General features: G+C 44.3%; 1 protein-coding gene across 1 annotated transcript in view; it reads right to left on the bottom strand.

Annotated features, from left to right (window-relative positions):
- hdac5 (histone deacetylase 5) overlaps positions 1 to 22,138 on the bottom strand; it is a 212,885-nt gene that overhangs the window by 30,790 nt on the left and 159,957 nt on the right. The window contains exon 8 of the mRNA XM_037689291.1: positions 21,990 to 22,110. Coding sequence (XP_037545219.1) covers positions 21,990 to 22,110 — 121 coding nt within the window. The remainder of the gene's footprint in view (positions 1 to 21,989; positions 22,111 to 22,138) is intronic.

Raw genomic sequence — 22,138 nt, forward strand, 5'->3', positions numbered from 1 at the left:
TATATATATATATATATATATATATATATACATATATATATGTATATCTATCAGGTCTCTCTTGTAAATGAGTCCTCGAGGCTCAATGGGATTTACCTGTATAAATAAAGGTTGATTGATTGATATATGTATATATATATTTTAGCATTGAAGATAAAAACATAAAATAAAATAAACGGTGCCAGCTTCATCATGAAATCCTGTTTTCACTTTAATGACTGTTAACTCAGCTGCAAATCATAAAAAGACAAAACTATTGGATCTCAGAAATATTTCCCTCAAACATGTTTAAAGAAAAGAGACGACCTTCAGTTCAACTTTATTTTAACTCACAAATGTACAAATCACAAAACAAGAACTTTAAAGCAAAGCTAAAAATAAAATGTATATATGTGAACAAGAAAGGAAACCACACATTTAAAACGACATTAAAAGTAGACACAATGAGTGCAAATACATCAAATGATGATGAAAACCTATAAAAATTTAAATGTAATGTTTTTGTAGAATCTGGTTCATCAGAGTTTTAATTTATATACATATATATATATATATATATATAAATTATATAGATAAATATATGTATATATAAATACATATATATGTATATAAATATATATGAATATATATAAATACATATATGTATATAAATATATAGGAATATATATAAATACATATATATGTATATAAATACATATGTGTATGTATATATACATATATACATACATAATTGTGTGTATATACATATGTGATATATATATATATATATATCCCATATGATATATATACACACATATATATATATATATACATATGTGTGTACATATATATTTGTGTGTGTGTACATATACATTTGTGTGTGTATAAATATATATATTATATATATATATATATATATATATACACATATATATATATATATACATATGTGTGTACATATATATTTGTGTGTGTGTACATATACATTTGTGTGTGTATAAATATATATATTATATATATATATATATATGCATATATATATATATTTATACACATGTACATACACACATACATGCATACATACATACACACAACTTCAAAATATAAATTCTCAACCTGTACTGAAAACAGTTTCTGCGTCTCAGCGCCACCAGCTGGTGAGAGGTGGTGACGTCAATTTGAACCCCGCCCACTGGAACTGGTACTGAAAGCATAATGGAAAGACAACCTGTACCGTACCGAGTAGAGTAGAGCCGTGCTGTACCGGTACTGCAGGTACTAATGGAAAAGGGGCAATAGAGACAAACGAGACAAACACCTGTGAAAATTTAATTACCAATGAACATAACATGCATAGTTTTAGTCTGTGGGAGAAAATTGGACTACCCCGAGAAAACTCACGGGTGCTTGGGGAGAATGTGTAACCTCTGTAAACTCTACCCAGAAAGGTCTGATGAGAGGGGAACCTGGGACCTTCTTACTATGAAGCAACAGCTTTAACCACTACTCCTCTGGGCCACCCAACTGGTACCATTCATTCATAATTCATTTTTTGATCTGTAAATAGTTCAAAAATGTATCTTATTTGTAATAAAATCACATAAAATTTAAGTACTACAATATGTCTTAAATTATTGTGCTTCAGAAGGTAATTCAATTCAATTAGAAAATACTTTATTAATCCCAAAGGTAAATTATTTGTTGTTGTAACTCGTTATCCTCATTTCATTAAGATATGTTATAGACACTGATGGCTGTAGGCAGGTAGGATCTCTTGTAAAGGTCCATCCCATAGTGGATCCTAAGAAACTGGTTACAGATGCCGTCCGATCCGTCCACCCAGACTCGGCTGTCCTCTTGGTTCCCCCGGGCTGTAGGACCACCCGAAGGCCAGGCAAAACTCCTCCCAGAGCGATGGCCACTCCTCCCAGCAGTCTGCCAAGCTCTGTGTCGCTGCAGACAGACAACTGTTGGTGCCGAGGTACGATCCTGTACTTCCGCTGTCATGAGCCATGTTTCCTGCTAGTTCCAGGATATCAGTGGTCAGGCACTCGAGCACAGCTAGCAGGTAGATGAGAATGCGTCCACAGAACATCCTTTCAACTCATTAGGCTTGAGCAGCAAAGCGTTGCGAATGCCTATTGTAATCGCTCTGCTCAGGCCCGAGCTGCAATTTTTTCCGCCAAATGATTTGGCGTTTTGGGGGCCTTAACATATCCCAAAAGACACCAAATTTGGCAGACGCATCAGGACTGGTGAAAAATTACGCATTTTAAGGGCGTGGCAAAAACCGCAACAGAAACGGCTCAAGAGCGCCACCTGGAAAATTTCAAAATACCCTCTGCTTTAACCTTAGTTTGTCGTAGAAACATGACATTTGGTTCGCTTGTCCAATTCCCCAAGATGCACAGAAAACCCTCTGACACCAACGTTGTATGATAAACGGGAAGGTGGTCATTTTGGAATGTCGGCCCATATTTCACACCTTTTTAGCATATCCTGATGCATGCTCAATAATCCAGGTAGAAAAATCTAAAAAAGTTAAATCTGGTCCTCTGGACATTAAAAAAAAAAACAAAAACAAAAAAACAACAAAAAAAATGTAGAAACATTTCGTCTTTCATCTGAAAGACTTCCTCAGTCTGAGGTGCCATATTCAGCTCAGTCTTATAAAAGCACTTTCTCAGAGTGGATCAACCAGTTTTGTTGCTGACAACCAAAACCAGCTGCTCACATGATCAAGAAGGACCATCAGCCCAACAATGGATCATTAGCACACTGATGGTTGTTTACTATTCACAGAGGGCTGAGAGATACTAGCAATAACTTCCGGTAAGATGGCGCCCGTGTACATGGCTTGCAATCCACCTCTGCTGATGGTGTTCGGATTATTTTTGTTTTTTGTATTCCTCATCAATGATATCAACTCTCTGCTAGTGTGTGACAGACAAACAACTTTTTGATCTTCGTTTTTCTGGCACTGATGTTGCTTATCTGGACCATTATCAGCGTACCTCTGGACCCCCCCCCCCCCCCCCCCCCCGGCTGGCGGACGTGCCAGCTTACCTTCGCTGCGCTCCTCACCGCCCTGCCCGGAGATCTCGCTTCAGACGCCGGGGAAAACGTGCTGGTCAGCTGGTGAAGCTGAAAGCTCTGCGGGCTGCATCTTCCTCTTCAGCTGGCGGTCATGGTCTCCATCTCCAGCTTCCCACATGTCCGGACCAGGTAACCAGCGGGAGTTGTCAGCCATTGCGCAGCCCGGACCGACCTGGAGGGGATGTTGTTGAAAACCTGCGGCCATTAGCGCGCGCTAACTCCTAGTTTGGACAATATCCGGATGTGTTTGGTCAACGCAAGATCTGTTACCAACAAAACTTTTATCCTCAGGGATTACTTTCAACAGCACAATCTGGACTTTTTCTGCATCACAGAGACTTGGATGTCTCCGGGTGCGTCCAGCGCCTTGACAGAATTACTGCCACCGAACAGTCTGTGTTTTAACGCCCCGCGGCCATCAGGCCGGCGCGGTGGTGGATTATTAACAATATTCAAATCAACTTTTGACTGTAAACAACTGCCCATCCCAGTTTCCCGTGCCAGCTTTGAGCTGAGCGTCTTTGAACTCGGCCACTCGCCTCCGACGTTATTTGCACTCGTCTACCGCCCACCTCGATCTAAGGACTTCATAAATGAGTTTTCTTGTAAGGATGGTACCATTTGGTGGCCCGGTTTGTGTTTGTGCTCCCTCGTTAGTTCCATTAGTGCCACCCTTGTCTCGTCCCAGCTGTTTGTAATCACGTCTCGTCTTGTCCCTGTATATAAGCCGTCTGTTCAGTCTTGTTCAATGTCGTGTCGTACTCGTTGGGTCACCTGTGTTCCCCCTGAGTCTTCCTAGTTCCCTGAGTCTCCCGTGTCTCCTGAGTCCTCCTGAGTTCCCCGTGCCTTCTTCCTGTTTCATGTAAGTTTTTCTGCCCCGTCAGCTTGTTATTTTGTATCTTTATTTTACCATTAAATTCCTATTTTTGTATTCTGCCGAGTTGAGTCCCTGTTCTGCACTCTGGGTTAGTTCTTTCCTAGCAAATCCTGACATTACGACGCAACCAGACCAGAACCCAGCGGGCAGGGTCTCTCTCGGCGAACTCACCTTTTTTCTTTTTTTCCTCCTCGAGCCATGATGGACAAGCTCCACTCCGTCCCTGTCCTCCTGCCATCCCACCGCCGCCGTAGTGGCAGAAAACAGTTCCGGAGGCAGTCCGCGGCGACCAGCCCGGTCTCGTCGGCTGAGCAGAATTTTAGAGCTGGTTCCGGTGTTCCTGTGGGAGTGGGATCCGCCGCCTCACCTCCCAGGTTTCCGGTGGGGGCGAGATCCAGCGTCCCGCGGGAGCTCCGGTCCACTCCTGTTCGGTTCGGTGAGTCTGGTCCACTTGACGCCACGGGGCGGGTTCCGTCGCCTCACCTTCCAGGTTCCTGGTGGGGGCGGAATCTGGCCTTTCACCGCCATTTCGCACTGCGGCTGTCCGACCCAGCCTGGCCGTACCTCTGGAGCGTATTCCTAGTGACTCTGTGGGGGTGTGTTCCGCCGCCTCACCTTCCAGGTTTCCGGTTGGGGCGGCACCCACACCACACCCACACATAAAGACATTCCCTTTTTTCATTCATTTTCACCTGAAGAGATTTTTCAAATTAATCAGACCCTATTAGAATTATTTAATTCTGATAAAGCTAACCCGTCTTCCTTTGATATCGTTTTGTCCCAGATAGAGGATTTTTTATTTTCTATCCCTGGTCTTTCTTTGCTCCCCGAGTATAATTTTTTACTATTTAAAATAGGGACTTTTAAAACCCCTGTCACTGCCATCCCTGAGGTGGTGTCCACGCTGCACGCAGCCCCTGAGGTGGTTTCCACGCTGCACGCAGCCCCTGAGGTGGATTCCACGCTGCACGCAGCTCCTGAGGTGGATTCCACGCTGCACACAGCCCCTGAGGTGCACTCCACGCTGAACGCAGCCCCTGAGGTGGATTCCACGCTGCACGCAGCCCCTGAGGTGGATCCTCACCTCTCCTGTTCCGAGGGGGTCCCGGCAGACGCTTCTCAGCTCTCCTGTTCCAAGGGGGTCCCGGCAGACGCTCCTCAGCTCTCCTGTTCCGAGGGGGTCCCGGCAGACGCTCCTCATCTCTCCTGCTCCGTTCCTGCTGCCGCCGCCGCAGAGGGCTCCATTCCTGCCGCCGCCGCCGCCGCAGAGGGCTCCGTTCCTGCCGCCACCGCCGCAGAGGGCTCCGTTCCTGTTTCCATTCCTGCCGCAGAGGGTTCCGTTCCTGTTTCCGTTCCTGCCGCAGAGGGTTCCGTTCCTGTTTCCGTTCCTGCCGCAGAAGACTCCGTTCCTGCCACAGAGGGCTCCGTTCCTGTTTCCGTTCCTGCCGCAGAAGACTCTGTTCCTGCCGCAGAGGCTTCCGTTCCTGTTTCCGTTCCTGCAGCAGAAGACTCCGTTCCTGCCACAGAAGTTCCTGTTCCTGCCGCAGAAGTTCCTGTTCCTGCCGCAGAAGTTCCTGTTCCTGCAGCAGAAGTTCCTGCTTCCGTTTCTGCTTCAGAGCTCCAGGCCTCTCCGCCGTCTGCTGCAGAGCTCCAGGCCTCTCCGCCGTCTGCTGCAGAGCTCCAGGCCTCTCCGCCGTCTGCTGCAGAGCGCCAGGCCTCTCCGCCGTCTGCTGCAGAGCTCCAGGCCTCTCCGCCATCTGCTGCAGAGCTCCAGGCCTCTCCGTCGTCTGCTGCAGCTCCCCAGGCCTCTCCATCGTTTGCTGCAGCTCCCCAGGACTCTCCGTCACATGCTGCAGCTCCCCAGGACTCTCTGTCGCATGCTGCAGCTCCCCAGGACTCCTTGACGCATGCTGCTTTCCCTCTGGTTCTGTGTTTTGTACTACCTCCCGGCCGCCCCCCTGACCTGGCCAGGTTTGATGGACAGCCTTCCGGCCACCCGCCGGAACAATGACTCCTAGGGACGATCCCTTGACCGTCCAAATCCTTTGTGTTCCCTCCTCGTGGTTTGTCATAGTTTTCTCTCTGGTCCTCGTGTTTTCCTCGGGCCCTCCACCCTTGCAGTGCCGCCCTCCACCCGCCCAAGTCCTTTGGGAGGGGTGTTTTTTGGGGACGCCTGGGGGCGTCCTTGAGGGGGGGTACTGTAAGGATGGTACCATTTGGTGGCCCGGTTTGTGTTTGTATTCCCTCGTGCTTCCTCGTTAGTTCCATTAGTGCCACCCTTGTCTCGTCCCAGCTGTTTGTAATCACGTCTCGTCTTGTCGCTGTATATAAACCGTCGGTTCAGTCTTGTTCGTTGTCGCGTCATACTCGTTGGGTCTCCTGTGTTCCCCCTGAGTCTTCCTAGTTCCCTGAGTCTCCCGTGTCTCCTGAGTCCTCCTGAGTTCCCCGTGCCTTCTTCCTGTTTCATGTAAGTTTTTCTGCCCCGTCAGCTTGTTATTTTGTATCTTTATTTTACCATTAAATTCATATTTTTGTATTCTGCCGAGTTGAGTCCCTGTTCTGCACTCTGGGTTCGTTCCTTCCTAGCAAATCCTGACATTTCTGACTTCTTGGCTGAAATCACACCAAAATATGAGCATGTTTTCATTATTGGTGACTTTAATTTGTATGTGTGCTGTCCTGAGAAGCCCTTGGTTAAGGACTTTTTAGATCTGTTGGACTCATTTAATTTAACTCAGCATGTAAACGGTCCCATCCAAGAGTGTGGACATACACTGGACCTTGTTTTAACTCATGATATGACTGTTAATAATCTTGTTATTGGTGATAATGTTTTTTCAGACCACATGCCAGTCCAGTTTGAGTTCACCCTCCCCCATCTAACCCCTAAGCTGTGCATTCCTGCACGTCGCACCCGGACCATTAACCACTTCACTGCCACACGTTTCACAGATGTTTATAACTCTGAAATAATCATTCAGCCCCCATTGTTTCTCACCACCACTGAGGAGCTGACATCCCAGTTCAACTCTGTCTGCTTAAAGACTCTGGATCATGTTGCACCTGTTTAAACCAAAAAAATCAAAACTCAGAGCAGAACCTTGGCTGAGTGATGTCACCAAGGCCGTTAGGCAGCAATGTAGGAGGGCGGAACGAAAGTGGAGGAAAGACAGGCTTCAGGTCTCTTTCCAAATACTTAAAGAGAGCTGGAACTGTTATCAGAAAACAGTAAAAGCTGCAAAATCAAAATTCTTCTCTGATATAATTACCTCAAACTCTCACAACCCACGTGTCCTCTTCCCCACCCTAAACTATGTTCTCCACCTCACTGAACCATCACCTCTGGAAGCCTCGACTGAGCTGTGCGACAACTTCCTACATTTCTTTGTGCTGGTGAAGATTCTCAGTCATCTAGGACATGATGAATTCAAAAAGCGTTCAATACAAAAACAACTGGACTTTATTTGTAACAGAAGACGTTTCGCTCCTCATCTGAGGAGCTTTCTCAATTCAAAGAGCAGAGTGAGAGATTCAGGTTATAAGGCTGAGTGAGATAAGACACACACTCATATGTAGATTGGCAATTCACACCTAAACAACATTACCAGTAAGAGTCTTTTGTTCCTCTAATACAAATACGAGGCCCCTCTGTTCCCATCAGGTGTGAAACCGGCTGGGAATCTGTTTTAAAGTTGCATTATAGGTTTTTGAAAGTGGAAATCTGAGACCTCCTCCTCTGTTAAGAGACGGCTTTTCTCTTTTTACATAAATTGCCTCTTTCACCCCCCTCTCAAACCATCTGTGTTCTCGGTCCAAAATGTGCACATTTTGGTCCTCAAAAGAGTGTCCCTTATCTGTGAGGTGGAGGTGAACAGCTGAGTCTTGTCCTGTGGAGCTGGCTCTCCTGTGTTGAGCCATGCATCTGTGAAGAGGCTGTTTAGTTTCTCCAATGTAGAGATCTGGACAGTCCTCGCTGCACTGGACCGCATACACTACACTACTCTGTTTGTGTATGGGTGTTTTGTCTTTAGGGTGGAACAGCCTCTGTCTGAGAGTCCTGCTGGGTTTGAAATGTACTGGGATCTTGTGTTTGTTGAAGATCCTTCTGAATTTCTCTGATACTCCAGCAACATAAGGGATGACAATGTTTTTACGTCTGTTGTTCTCCTTTTTCTGTTTATTAGTGTGTTTTGTAGATTTCCTCGCTGACTTGACAAAAGCCCAGTTAGGATATCCACATGTTTGAAGAGCTTCTTGAATGTGTTTCTGTTCCGTTTCCTTACCTTCTGTCTTCGTGGGGACGCATTCGGACCGATGTTGTAAAGTTCTGATGACAGAGAGTTTGTGTTCCAGTGGATGGTGGGAGTCAAACAGAAGATACTGGTCTGTGTGGGTTGGTTTTCTGTAAACTTCAATGTTGAGGCTGTCCTCTCTCTCCATTTGAACCACAGTCCAAAAAAGGCAGCTTGTTGTCGTTTGCATCCTCTCTGGTGAACTTGATGTTGCTATCGACCGAGTTGATGTGTCTGGTGAACGCTTCTATTTCCTTGGCTTGGATTTTGACCCAAGTGTCATCCACATAACGGAACCAATGGCTTGGCGTTGTTCCCTCATAGGAGTTTAGGGCTCTCTGTTCCACTTCCTCCATGTAGAGATTGGCAACAATGGGTGACAGTGGAGATCCCATGGCACAGCCGTGCTTCTGTCTGTAAAAACTGTCATGTCAACAGGACCAACTTCATCCCAGACCAGATCTGCACCCTGTTGGATCTCTGCCTCTCCACCACTTATTTCAAGTTCAATGACAGTTTGAGTCAACCTGACAGAGGGAGTCAGCTGGAGGTATTGTTGGAACAGCTCGCTGTGTGGGAAGAGGAAGATGGCAGACAGTCACTCACTAAGCGGGCGAGGGACAGAGGTAAATTGATAACAAACGTACTGAACAGACAGGCAAAGGTAGAGAGCTGCTGACAGAGAGCTGCTGACATGATGCAGAGAAGGAAGGTAAACGGTTGAGGTGTCAAAGAGACCAAGTGGAAGAGCAGCAAGGCTCGCATCAGTGGTGCTGGGTTCAAACTGTTTTATCAGGGTGTGGATAGAAAGAGAAATGGAGTAGGGGTGGTCTTGGAGGAAGTGAGGCGTAGGTCTGACGAAGGCCTAAGAGGAAATAAGGAAGATGATTCGCTGTGGTGACTTCTGAAAAGGGAAAAGCCGAAGGAAGCAGGACAAATAAACATCATAAACAGGTCAAATTAAGTTTACGACACATTGTAAACAAATTAGCCAAAATTTCTTCTTGGAATTGACAATAACATCAGTTAATAAATTTCAATTAAATTCAACTAAAAAACGACAGAACGTAAGATAAGGAATAAACAGAATCCTTGACACTTGTAAAATGAAGAAAAATTTATTCTGCTCAAAGAAACTCTTAACTTAACACAAATTGAAATGCTCGGGTTAAATTAATCAGTCTAAATGATTTTATCACATATTGAAAATGTTGTTTAGAGTTTAGGAGCTGTTTCCCTGCTAAGAGCTACATGAAGTAGGTTATTTATGGGAAAACAACACTTCTAGTGGGAAAATGAAATGACTCTAAACATCTTGAGATTTCACACAGGTCCTATGAGTGCATAAGGAGAACAGAGTGGAGTACATGGTGAGTTTAAGTAGTTGTGCTTTGCGAACAAAGGTGCATGTAGACGTTTTGTGCAATGCTAATGGTCTCTGTGATGTCTTGAAGTGTAGACATAGTCTTAATTGAATTGAATTAGAAGTATTTTGTTTGGGATGCAGTGAACAAGAATTGTTATGAGATGGAAGAATTTGCAGATTTGTTATATAACAAGCAGTGATTACATATAATCATGCTGCCTAAACCTTTACAAAGTCTAAATGGATAATGTAGACCTGAGAGTGGTCCTCACTGTCAGGTGGTGAGTCAAAATACATATTCTAAAAGATTGAAGACATTATTTTGAATGGAATATTTTATGCAGTAGGCGTAAAGAATTGGATTGTGCAGTGTTTAATGAAAGTTTTCACTCTTATGTAATTGAGTGGTTAAAACATCTGTTGTGCAATCCAGGACACCAGAATGACTCTGTTGAAGGTAAACGCTGTGGTCCCAGAATAGAACTTGCTAACAGATGATTAATGTTGATAACAGATGAATGTTGAATCAGACTTTTAATAATTGGATTGTTTATTTTTCCTTCTCAGCAGCCTGAGAAGACAGAGCTATGGATTGGGGAGGTGAGTCTGGCTAGGCCCACAAAACACAGACAGGTAGTCTTCAGATACACACAGCATCCATCTGAGTGTTGATCATGACCCTCTAGTGCTGGGTGCCGGATCGGATACCAGATGTGTTCAGGTGGACGTGGAAGTTGGGTCTGAGAAACTGACCAATGGGAAGGTTCAAAGAAACTGTCAGTCGAGCACCACTGACACAACAACAAAGAAATTGTCAGCCAAACAATATGACTTTTCAAAGCAAAAGATCTATCAGTCCAACAACAAACTGAATTAACTGTCCAGAGAGGGTCCTGGAGTTTGTCAACAGCGGGAACATCAAGTCAAGTCTCGCTGTATGCTGAGCTATGAACTACTGCACAAAGCTGAACTGGTCTCCAGACCAAGGGAGACAAACTGAAGACAGAAAGGCTGAAAGAAAAGCTGGTGGTCAATCTGTCCAAGGTCACTAACATCAACTGCAGCCTGACGGAAATGTCAACCCCACATTTGGTCTGTGATGGTCATCCGAGCGCCTTGGGGTCTGGATCAAAACTGTAGTGGGCTTTGATAATAATCACTCACATAGGCTCATTTTAAGACAGGTGACAAAACATGACACAGAAGTAATACTGTGGGGGTGCTAGATGATTCGCCCTTTTCCAATTGTTCTGAGATGAAAATTGTTTTATTACCTCTAAACCTAATAGGACGATGAATAATGCTCCCCACCCCTGAGCATAATATTGACTTTTTAACTTTTCGTTTATACAGGTCACGAGGTCTCATTCCAGAAAAACCTATACCTGAGACCTGATTTGGATTGAGTTCACTAATGTTTTCTAAAGTAATACTAAATGGTTGTCTTTGCCTTGAATGAGCTCATTTGGTGGGTCTGGGTTGATACAAGGGATGAAATTTATTTAATGGTTAACTCTTTGGAAAATTATATGAGAGCTTGGGTTATATTTGGCTATTTTTTTTTTGCAAAACCTGGATTGAATAACAGTAGGGGAAGATTAAAACTACACCATATTTTATATTTCTAAAACTAATACTCAGACTGGGTGTTAGTAAATTACGACCGGTAATACTTCAGATTTGAAACAGAAAACTGTTTCAAAGAGGGGGAAGGTGAAGGCTGCTCTTAGCAGGAAACAGTTCATATAATGATTAGATCATTACAAAATATACAAAAATAACTTCTTAGGGTTTATATTTAAATGAACAGCAGAAAGCCAATAGTAAGTCTGAAGCATTTAAAGCCAATAGTAAGTTTGAGGCATTTAAAGGATCATTTAGGATAATCACATTGACATTTGAAAAGTGGAATAAATCAGAAGCCTACAAAAACGACATTGCACTTGTATATATCGGTTTAACAAAAGTATCTTTCTCTTTCTTTGTTGTAATGTGTACAGATTCCAGAAAAGGGGGACGCCCCTAGCATCAAAACACAGACTCCTGAAGTGGATTTGAGCAAAGGTTAAGGAGAAATGGGGTGATTCGGTATTTTTAAACACAACTGACTTGACTGACTGGACTGGACGTAAATAGTTTAATTGGGCTAATAAAAGGTTTCATGAACAAAGTATTTTAACCACATTTTTTCTCTCTCTTTTTCTTCCTTGCTCTTTCTTCCCCTCTCTAGCACAGACAGGTACCTGGAGGGAAGATTAAATTCCTCTTGTCTCCACAGTGTATATGTCAGTTGTTTAAACTTTTAAGGTTATATTGTATTATGATGCTGTTGGCGCAAGCGTTTAATGAAGTTACTTCCACAGGCTCCAGGAGGAGGGAGGCCGGCGTGGGGGATTACTTATTGCAGGATGTTGTTGTGTATAGGTGTTGTGTTATTACGTTAACTTTGCTTATTGTAGGTAGACCTGTTGACTGCAAAGGCTTGGAAGGGTAGAAGACGGTACTACAGTACACAGGTATCCTTGGAGAAGTATGTACCTCATTTCAGTTTCAAGTGTATAGATGAATGTAAGAATAGCATTTTATTTCAGTTTTACAAGCTCTGTTTTATTATAACCATTACAGTGTAAGAGTACACACTAGCAGTAGCAATAATGACCATCAGGGTGTCCCATAATTAAGAAACAGGTTTTACTCACTAGGAAGTAACCACAGTCATTTTTTGACCAAGCCCACAAATGGGGCATGGATCCCACAAATAAAATAATCAAAAGGCCATACAGGGTGTTTAACAATTTGCAAGCTTTGGTGTCCAGCTTTTCTCATCAGAAGGGAGAATCTCTGACCGAGGAGACTTAACCACACTGGACTGGGTCCTGCTAAAAAGAGGGACAGGACGCCACCAGGTGGTGGAGAGAACATCACACGCCGTCGTTCTCCAGAAGGAGAGTGACACCTGTTACGACCACAACCAGTGCACCCCTGCAAAGGAGCTGAATCGATCGCTGGACCAGATGGAGGCTGATCTGCTGGAACATCAGGAGGACAGCTCCCCACTACACCTGGAGGAGGTGACAGGACCTTCATGGGAGCTCACTCTTTGCCCCTTTGTCCTGGTAGAAAAAGGTAGTAGCAAACGTGGAGAAAGAAGTCTCCGCTCTGCCTAAGTCGGTCAGTCAGGTGGAACGAGGAAGGATGGAAGGAAGATTCCCAGCCATGACCGTGAAGAACAGAAGACGCGTCCAACTGATTTTAGTTTTGTCCCAATGCACACACACGTCATTTAGAATGTCTAATCAGACTGATAAAGGTTCTGAGGACTTTACATGAAGATATGTCTGCGGGCCGAATCCCGCCGAGCACCAAAAGGACCCTTGTGGACGAACAAGGCCTCCCACCGCAAGCTCAAGAACCGAAGACCTGCTAGATAGTCCTGTTTAAATTGAGTTTTTTGTCTTTTCTTGTTTAACATGAGTGTCTTGTCTTTCCTTTCAGTCATTCTGAAAAACAACCAGAGAAGGGTCGTGGATTCAATTGGAAACTCTTAACTATTCAAAATTTTACTTCATTCAATTGCGCATTTCATCATTCTAAAAATACCGCAAGGTATTTTAAAGGTGGTTTAACAGGAGGTCAATTTTGGTATTAGGGTAGAGTTTACTTATTTTAGTGTGTTGGGTATTTATCTTTTACTAGGAGTGTTGTAGTGTTTGGTATTTTCATAAAGGTTTATGCATTTGGTATTTTTTACAGGTTTTGAAGGGTTTGAACCAGGGGTCTGGTCCAGGACCCCTGGAGGGTTGCAGTAAGTTTGGGTCACTTCCATCTGGACAAATCCAAAAGGGTGTGATCTCCCATGAATATGGGGAGATCAAAAGAGGGATTGTTGGATTTCATGTTTATACCTTTTTATATTTACTATCAAGCATTCAAATGTCATGTTATACAAAGTGTGTGTGTGTGTCTTTCTTCCAGGGTTGCACTATATTTATAGAAAATGTTTACTAATTCTAACTATTTTACCTTTACATATAATCTTATATCAGCTAATGATAATTTTACAAGTTCACATTTGATATATTACAAGCAATCAAATCATGCCAGATAACAGACTGATTAACATAAATAAAGCTAGAACACATTTCTTTAATTTAGACTTAATATAGTTTGACTAAATAAAATCCCTCAGGTTCTCTATAAGTCAGAGGGATCAATTAAGAACACATAAACATGAGTTAGTTAATAATTAATTGTGATTAATTATTCCTAGAAAGAAAATAACTTTAAATCAAGATCATTTGGTATAATCCAGTTAAACTGAAACAGAGCTAAAACGAACTGATTTCAGTGAGCCATAAACTTATCTGTGGAATGTATAACGTCCTTTAGGGGGCGGGCTAGACCAGTAACCATGGCAACCGAAGGGCTAAACCAATCAGAAGAGCTAGCTTTCTCAAGCTTTGATAAAAGCCGGAAATGACACACGCTCAGCGAGCATTTCCGGGGAAGACCAGACCGAGACGGTTCGTTCTTTAATGCTCCAAATATATGCATATATTTTACAAATGTAATTGTTTGTCTCTGAATACCTGTAACTCCTGCTTGTCAAATAAATCTTTTATACAGAGGTCGATGTCTCAGCTGTCTTGAACACGACGTGGTAACAGTCCACAACAATACACAATATTACTCTGTTTGTGCCGGGGGACTGGATCTTTGGGATGAAGAAGTCTTTGCCGTAATGTATTTTGGGGTTTGAAAGTCACTGGGATGTTGTGTTTACAAAATAAACGTCTCAATTTTTCTGATACACCCTCAACATACGGAATGACCACTGATCTGGGTCTGGGTTCCTCCTTTTCACCTGATGGCTGACTGGAGTCCTGTTTGGGTTTCTTTTTTGCCTTCAGGAAGGCCCAGTTAGGATATGCACGTTGCTCTAGAGCATGTCTTGTGAGGGATTTCTCCTTCTGCCTGGCTCCTAAGTTAGTGGGGACGCTGTCTGCTCTGTGGTACAGAGTCCTGATGACTCCTAACTTGTGCTCCAAAAGGTGATGGGAGTCAAACTGCAAATACTGGTCTGTGTGGGTGGGTTTGCGGTACATCTCTGTTTGCAAATGTCCTCTATCAGAGGCTGAGACCTCACAGTCCAAGAAAGCCAACCTGCCATTTTTTACATCTTCTCGTGTGAACTTCATGTATTTATCCACAGAGTTGATGTTGTCAGTAAAATGTTGGACTTCCTGAGATTTAATTTTAACCCAGATGTCATTAACATACCTGAACCAATGACTTGGTGGTGTCCCTGAAAAAGACATCATGGCTCTCTTTTCTACCTCCTACGTGTACAGGTTGGCAACAACAGGAGAAACTGGAGACCCCATAGCACAACCATGTTTCTGCCTTTAATATTGCTTTTATAAGACTGAACTGAATACAGCACCTCAGATTGAGGAAGTCTTTCAGATGAAAGACGAAACGCTTCTTCATTTTTTTGTTTGTTTGTTTTGCTTTGTTTTGTTTTTTGAATGTCCAGAGGACCAGATTTAACTATTTTAGTCCTTTTTGGCAGTTTACGCATTTGAACTCCTCCTCCTAGGGATTTCGCTCAATCGGTTTCAAACTTGGCCATTTTGGTCAAAAGGCATGGGGGACGCAAAGTTATTAAAACAGTGCAAACTGGAGCATGCTGAAGGGGAGGGGCCAGACCTCAAAGTTTGACATCTCGCCATAAAAAATGAAACGCTAATAGCTCCTACAAGAAAACTGTCTGAGACATCAAACCTTCAGTGATTGATCCACATCCGGTCCCCTGAAAGACTGAATGTTCAAATCATGACATCACTTAAGCCACGTCCCCTGACAACATGAAGTGTAAAGTTTTACATTGAACTGTCCCTGTCTGACCCCTGTTACCTGATCAGCATGATAGTGTGTCCAGTGACTGAAGACATGTTGGTGTAACTTGCTTTACAACACTGACAGTTTGGGCTGGAGCATGTGGGTGTTGCGACGTGGCGAAATAAGACGTAACGCTGTCACAATATGTTTGGCTCTAAATTCTACAGATTCGAACCGAGGTTCACCAAGTTCAGTATGATTGATCATTATCCACCCATTGAACAAGAATCCATGATAAATGACCAATAGCCTACACAGTGCCCCCTAGAATATTTTAAAACCTCAGATCCAAGCCATTTTTTGACCGATAAATCTGAAACTCAGCGAATATCTGTATCTTGTCAGGACCTATGAAAAAGTCTCTTGGAGTCCTGGTCCAAACTCAACAGGAAGTCAGCCATCTTGGGTCAAAGTGTCATTTTTTAGCATTTATAATGGCAAATTTTAACAAACTCCTCCTAGGGATTTTGAGTGATTGCCTTCAAACTTGATTAATATTCCCTTAAGACATTGGGGAGTAAAAGGTATCAAAAGCTTTCGGTTTTGTTTAGGTTAAAGGGGGGTGACCAGGTCTCAAATTTGCACTTCACGCGATAAATTCACAAATGCTACAACTTTCACATTGAAAGACCTAAATACACCAAACTTGGCAAGACTCATCCTTGTTGGATACCTGATGATCCACTGTGGTCACATTTTGATGTCATCATAGCCCCGCCCCCTCAGAAAAGGGAAGTCTATTTTTTACTTGGAATGCTCCCTCTTTGACACCCTTGACCTAATCAAAATGATCCTGTCTTAGAATACAGATAAGATGGTCTGACTTGATTTAGAGTGCAAACCGTTTTTGCTGGAGGACGTGGGTGTGGCAAATTAAGAGCGACGCCATTGCAATACGTTTGGCTCTAAATTGTACAGATTTCAACCAAAGTGCCCGAAAATCACTATGATCGATTATTATCCAGCCCTTGAACAGGTATCCATGACAAGTGGCCAATATCCTCCATAGCGTCACCTACATTATTCCTACAGTTATAGCTAAGTGATACATAATCCAATCAGCACCAGATTTATTGTGCGTCATCAGTGAGCACTTTTAGATACATTGATATTGTGGTTTAACATATGACTCTAGTGCACCCCCTAGATTATTCTAAAAGTTATATCTCAGTGATATATCATCCAATCTGCACCAGATTTTTGGTGCGTCATTACTGAGCACTTCTAGACACATTGGTATTGTTGTTTAATTTTTGGCTCCAGTGCGCCCCCTAGATTATTCCAATAGTTATATCTTAGTGATACATCATCTGATCTCCACCAGATTTTTTATGCTTCATCAGTGAGCACTTGTAGACAAACTGGTATTGTGGCTTCATGACTTGATTTAAGACTGGCCAACTCCGAGAAGAAACGGATGATTATTGGGTGACTCTTCCAGATTGGCACTGTGTAAGATAAAAGACTGAAACAGTATTCGCTAACTGTTGATTACCACATATGACATGTTGAAAAGCCTAAAGGAAGTCCTTTACATTTGTGACAAAACAGGAAGTGACAATAACTCCCGTCTGGAAGATCAGATTTTGGCCAAACTTTTAAGGCTTGCAGCCGGACTCATACTGATATGAGTGGAAGGCGAATGCAAAGTTTAGGCATATGCACACCCTGGTGGACGTGTACGGGAATGGCATGAGAGCATTCGCGACGGCAACTGGAAGGCATTAATTGGAGCACCCGCGGTCGCAGGCGATGTCGAAGGTTCGGCGAATGTGCACCTCTGTGAACGAGTGCGGGACGGACGCGAGAGTGTTCACGATGGCGACTGGGTAGATTCACTGGAGCTCCTGCGGTCACCGTAAGGCCGGAGCGGCGCTTTTTTGCGAGGGCCTTCAGTGCTGCTTGCAGCTTTAATTTGAGATTTGGGGCTGTAGTTAAGATTTTATTTGAGCTTTTGAGATGTTCATCAGCTGCTGTTGGTTTTAGAAAACTGCCTTGTTGCCATGGTTACGCATCATAACAAATGTCCAAAACTAAAAAAAAATTTCAGCAAAAATTCTTCCAGCTGCACAGCATCGGATACCAGAGGAAACAATCATCCAAAAAATGTGATTTACATCCAGAAAAAGAGGAATTAAAGTTTCCAAAAGCAAAATCTCAGAATGAAATTAACAGAGCTACTCCAACATGTAGCCACCTTGAGCGGCACAATTCTAGAACTGTTCTAAATTCAAAAACTGTGCCATGATATGATTCCAGTGCTTAAACCTGAGCAAAGTTGAGCTAAGGGTAATCTCACGCAAGGACTGTGATTAAATATTATTATTATACATTGATTTGCTTCACTCCTCCTTCAATCACCACCTTATCATGGTGGAGGTGCTTGTGCGCCTGAATGATCCTAAGAGCTATGTCGGGGGCAATTATAATTGCCCCGGTAGGGTCTCCCAAGGCAGATTGGTCCTAGGTGACAGGGCAGATGAGCGATTCAGAAGATTTTTATGGACAAAACAAAACAAGGAACTTAGTGTCCCTTACCCAGACGTGGGTTACTGGGGCCCCACCCTAGAGACAGGCCTGGGGGAGGGGCTCGTCGGCAAGCGCCTGGTGACTGGGCCTCTACCCATAGGGCCCGGTCAGGCTCAGCCCAAAGGAGCAGCATGGGTTTGCCTTCCTGTGGACCAACCGCCTGCAAGAAGAGCCATAAAAGTCAGGTGCATGATGCTATGGGCAGTGGTCAAAGGTGGGGACCTTTGCGCTCTGACCCTGGCTTACCAATGATGGCTCTTGGAACATGGAATGTAATCTCTCTGACAGGGAAGGAGCCTGAGCTTGTGCACAAGGTTGAGAAGTACCTACTAGATATAGATGTGCTCACCTTGACGTACAGCATGGGCTTTGGAACCAATCTCCTTGAGAGGGGCTGAACCTTATTCCACTCTGGAGTTGCCCATGGTGAGAGGTGTCGAGCTAGTGTGGGTCTACTTGTAGCCCCCACCTTGGTGCCTGTGCATTGGAGTTTTCCCCAGCAGATGAGAGGGTGGCTTCCCTTCACCTTCAGGTGGGGGATGGGCTCTGACTGTTGTTTGCGCCTATGCACCGAACTGCAGTTCAGAGTATACGGCCTTCTTGGAGTTCTTGGCAGGGGTGCTGGAAAGTGCACCAGCTGAGGACTCCTTTATTCTGCTGGGGGACTTCAATGCCCACGTGGATAATGAAGGGCAGCTGTGGCTGAGTGGTTAGAGCAGTCGTCCTCGAATGCGAGAGTTGGGGGTTCGAATGCACCAGCAGTCACATGTTGAAGTGTCCCTGGGCAAGACACTGAACCCTTCATAGCCTCTGATGTGTGTCCCATCAGTGTATGAATGTGATCTAAAAAGCACTGATGAGTCTCTTTAGAATGATTTGTTCAATTAGCTTTGTAGAGATCTAGCAGAGTGTTGTATGAATGGGTAAATGAGGACACAGCACCTCCAAATCTGAGGCCATGGTCCTCAACCGGAAAAGGGTAGATTGCTCTCTTCAGGTCGAGGGTGAGGTTCTGCCTCAAGTGGTGGAGTTCAAGTATCTCGGGATTTTGTTCACGAGTGAGGGAAGAATGGAGTGTGAGATTGACAGATGGATTGGTGCAGCATCTGCAGTATTGCAGACTCTGTACCAGTTTGTTGTGGTGAATAGAGAGCTGAGCTGTAAGGCAAAGCTCTCTGTTTACTAGTCAGTCTACGTTCCTACCCTCACCTATGGTCATGAGCTCTTGGTAGTGACCGAAAGAATGAGATTGTGGATACAGGCGGTTGAAAGGAATTTTCTCCACAGGGTAGCTGCACTCTCCCTTAGAGATAGGGTGAGAAGTTCAGTTATCCGGGAGAGATTCGGAGTAGAACCGCTACACCTTCACGTCAAGAAGAGCCAGTTGAGGTGGTTCAAGCATCTGGTAAGGATGCCCCCTGGTTGGGCATGTCCAACTGGGAGGAGACCCCGATGAAGACACAGGTCACACTGGAGAGACTATGTCTCTCGGTTGGCCTGGGAACGTCTTGGAATCCTCCCAGAAGAGGTGGCTATGGAAAGAGATGTCTGGGCCTCCCTGCTCAAGCTGCTGCCCCCGCGACCTGACTTCAGAATAAGCGGAAGATAATGGATGGATGGGTGGATGGATGAATTTGCTTCACAAAGATGGATAACAGTTACTACTGGCATTTTGTTTTTTTACTGTATGTGAATGTACTTTTATAATAAGAACTGATCATAAAGCATTAGAGTTAGAATCTGAATTGGATTTTTATTGTTTTTTTTCTTTTGTGAGATAACTTGTTATGATTTATTCATCCATCTATCCATTTTCTTCTGCTTATCTGGGGTCGGGTCGCGGGGTAGCAGCCTAAGCAGGTGGGCCCAGAATTCCCTCTCCCCAACCACTTGGGCCAGCTCCTCTGGGGGAATCCCAAGGTGTTCCCAGGCTAGCCGAGAAACATAGTCCCTCCTGCATGTCCAGGGTTTTCTGCTGGGTCTCTTTCTGGTGGGACATGTCCAGAACACCTCACCAGGGAGGCATCCAGGAGGCATCCAAACTAGATGCACGAGTCACCTCAACTTGCTCTTCTCGATGTGGAGAAGCAGTGGCTCTACTCTGAGTCCCTCCTTAATGACTAGGCTTCTCACCCTATCTCTAAGGGAGAACCCATACATCATGTGGAGAAAACTAATTTTGGCTGCTTGTATCCGAGATCTCGTTCTTTCAGTCACAACCCAAAGCTCATGACCATAGATGAGGGTAGGAACGTAGATCGACTGGAAAATCAAGAGCTTCACCTTTTGACTCAGCTCTCTCTTCACCATGACAGACTGGTACAGCGCCCGCTTCACTGAAGATGCTGCACCTATCTGCTTATTGATCTATCGCTCTATTTTTCCTTCATTCGTGAAAAAGACCCCAAGATACTTCAACTCCTCCACTTGGGACAGAACTTCCTCCCCGATCTGGAGAAGACACTCTATCCTTTTCCAGCTCAAGAACATGGCCTCAGATTTGGAGGAACTGAACCATATCCCGGTCATTTCACACTCGGCAGCGAACTGCTCCAGTGACAGCTGTAGATCACGACCTGATGAAGCCAATAGGACCACATCATCTGCAAAAAGCAGCTATGCAATCCTAAGGCCACCAAAACGGATCCTCTCAACACCTTGGCTGAGCCTAGGAATTCTGTTCTTAAAAGTTATTAACAGAATCGGTGACAAAGGGCAAACTTGGCAGAGTCCAACTCTCACTAGGAACGAGCCTGACTTATTGCCTGCCGGCAATGCGGACCAAGTTCTGCCACTGGTCATACAGAGACCTAACATCCCGTATCAAAGGGCCTGGTACCCTATACTCCCAGAGTACCCCACACAGGGTTCTCCAAGGGACGTGGTTGAATGTCTTCCCAAGTCCACAAAGCACATGTAGACTGGTTGGGCAAATTCCCACACCCCTCCAAGACCCTGCTGAGGGTATAGAGCTGGTCCAGTGTTCCACAACCAGGATGAAAACCACATTGCTCCTCCTGAATCTGAGGTTTAACTATCTGAGGGACCCTCCTCTCCAGAACCCATGAATAGACCATACCAGGGAGGCTTAAGAACGTGATCCCCCTGTAGTTGGTACACACTCTGCGGTCTGCCTTTTTGAATAAGGAGACCACCACCCCAGTCTGCCAATCAAGGGGAACTGCCCCAAATGTCAATGCAATATTGCAGAGTCATGTAAACTAACACAACACTACAACATCCAGAGCCTTAAGGAACTCCGGGCAAATCTCATCCACCCCTAAGGCCCTGCCACCAAGAAGCTTTTTAACCACCTCGGTGACCTCAACACCAGAGATTGGAGAGCCCAATCCAAAGTCCCCAGGCTCCACTTCCTCAATGGAAGACATGCTGGTGGGATGGAGGAGGTCTTCAAAGTACTCTGCCCACCGACCCATGACGTCCCAAGTTGAGGTCAGCAGCACACCACCTCCACTATAAACAGTGTTGGTGGCCGCCTCATCAATGGAGGCATGGAACATGGCCCACTCGAGCTCAATGGGCCCAGGCCTCCCTTGCAAAAGAGATCTGTGATCTCAATGGGATTTGCCTGGCTAAATGATGGTTAATAAATAAATGTCCCCCACAACGTGTTCAATGTTATGATTTAACACAATGTAAATAAACTGAATTGATGTATGTCTTAAAAGTTAAATAAAAAACATAAATTGTTTCGTTAGATACTTTATCAGAAAAATTCACACAGACCCCAACTTTGTTGTCTGCCTGTTGTTCTTTGTGGCAGGGTTTTTGGTTTTTAAGTTAGGCCTTGAGATTAAAAAGGCCCAGGTGGACCTTCTTACAGGAACCAGACACAAAAATCACAACATAAAACACAAAAACTGAAAATGAAGGAAAATAACCAAACCAAGCTTTAATTTGAGTTAACCAGAATGAAGGGGACATTTACCCAGAAGCTTCTTGTGGTCCAGTTTGTGCCGATTAAGTGGGCTAGTTCCGTACAGGAGTGTGTGGAACTCTGAATGGACCGACTGGATCTCATCCAGAGACGCTTTCCGCCCACGAATCCTCTGCTCACAAAAACACAGACAGTTGATA

The sequence above is a fragment of the Nematolebias whitei genome, chromosome 15, assembly GCF_014905685.2.
Source record: "Nematolebias whitei isolate Nwh7 chromosome 15, NemWhi1, whole genome shotgun sequence".
Taxonomy (NCBI): Eukaryota; Metazoa; Chordata; class Actinopteri; order Cyprinodontiformes; family Rivulidae; genus Nematolebias; species Nematolebias whitei.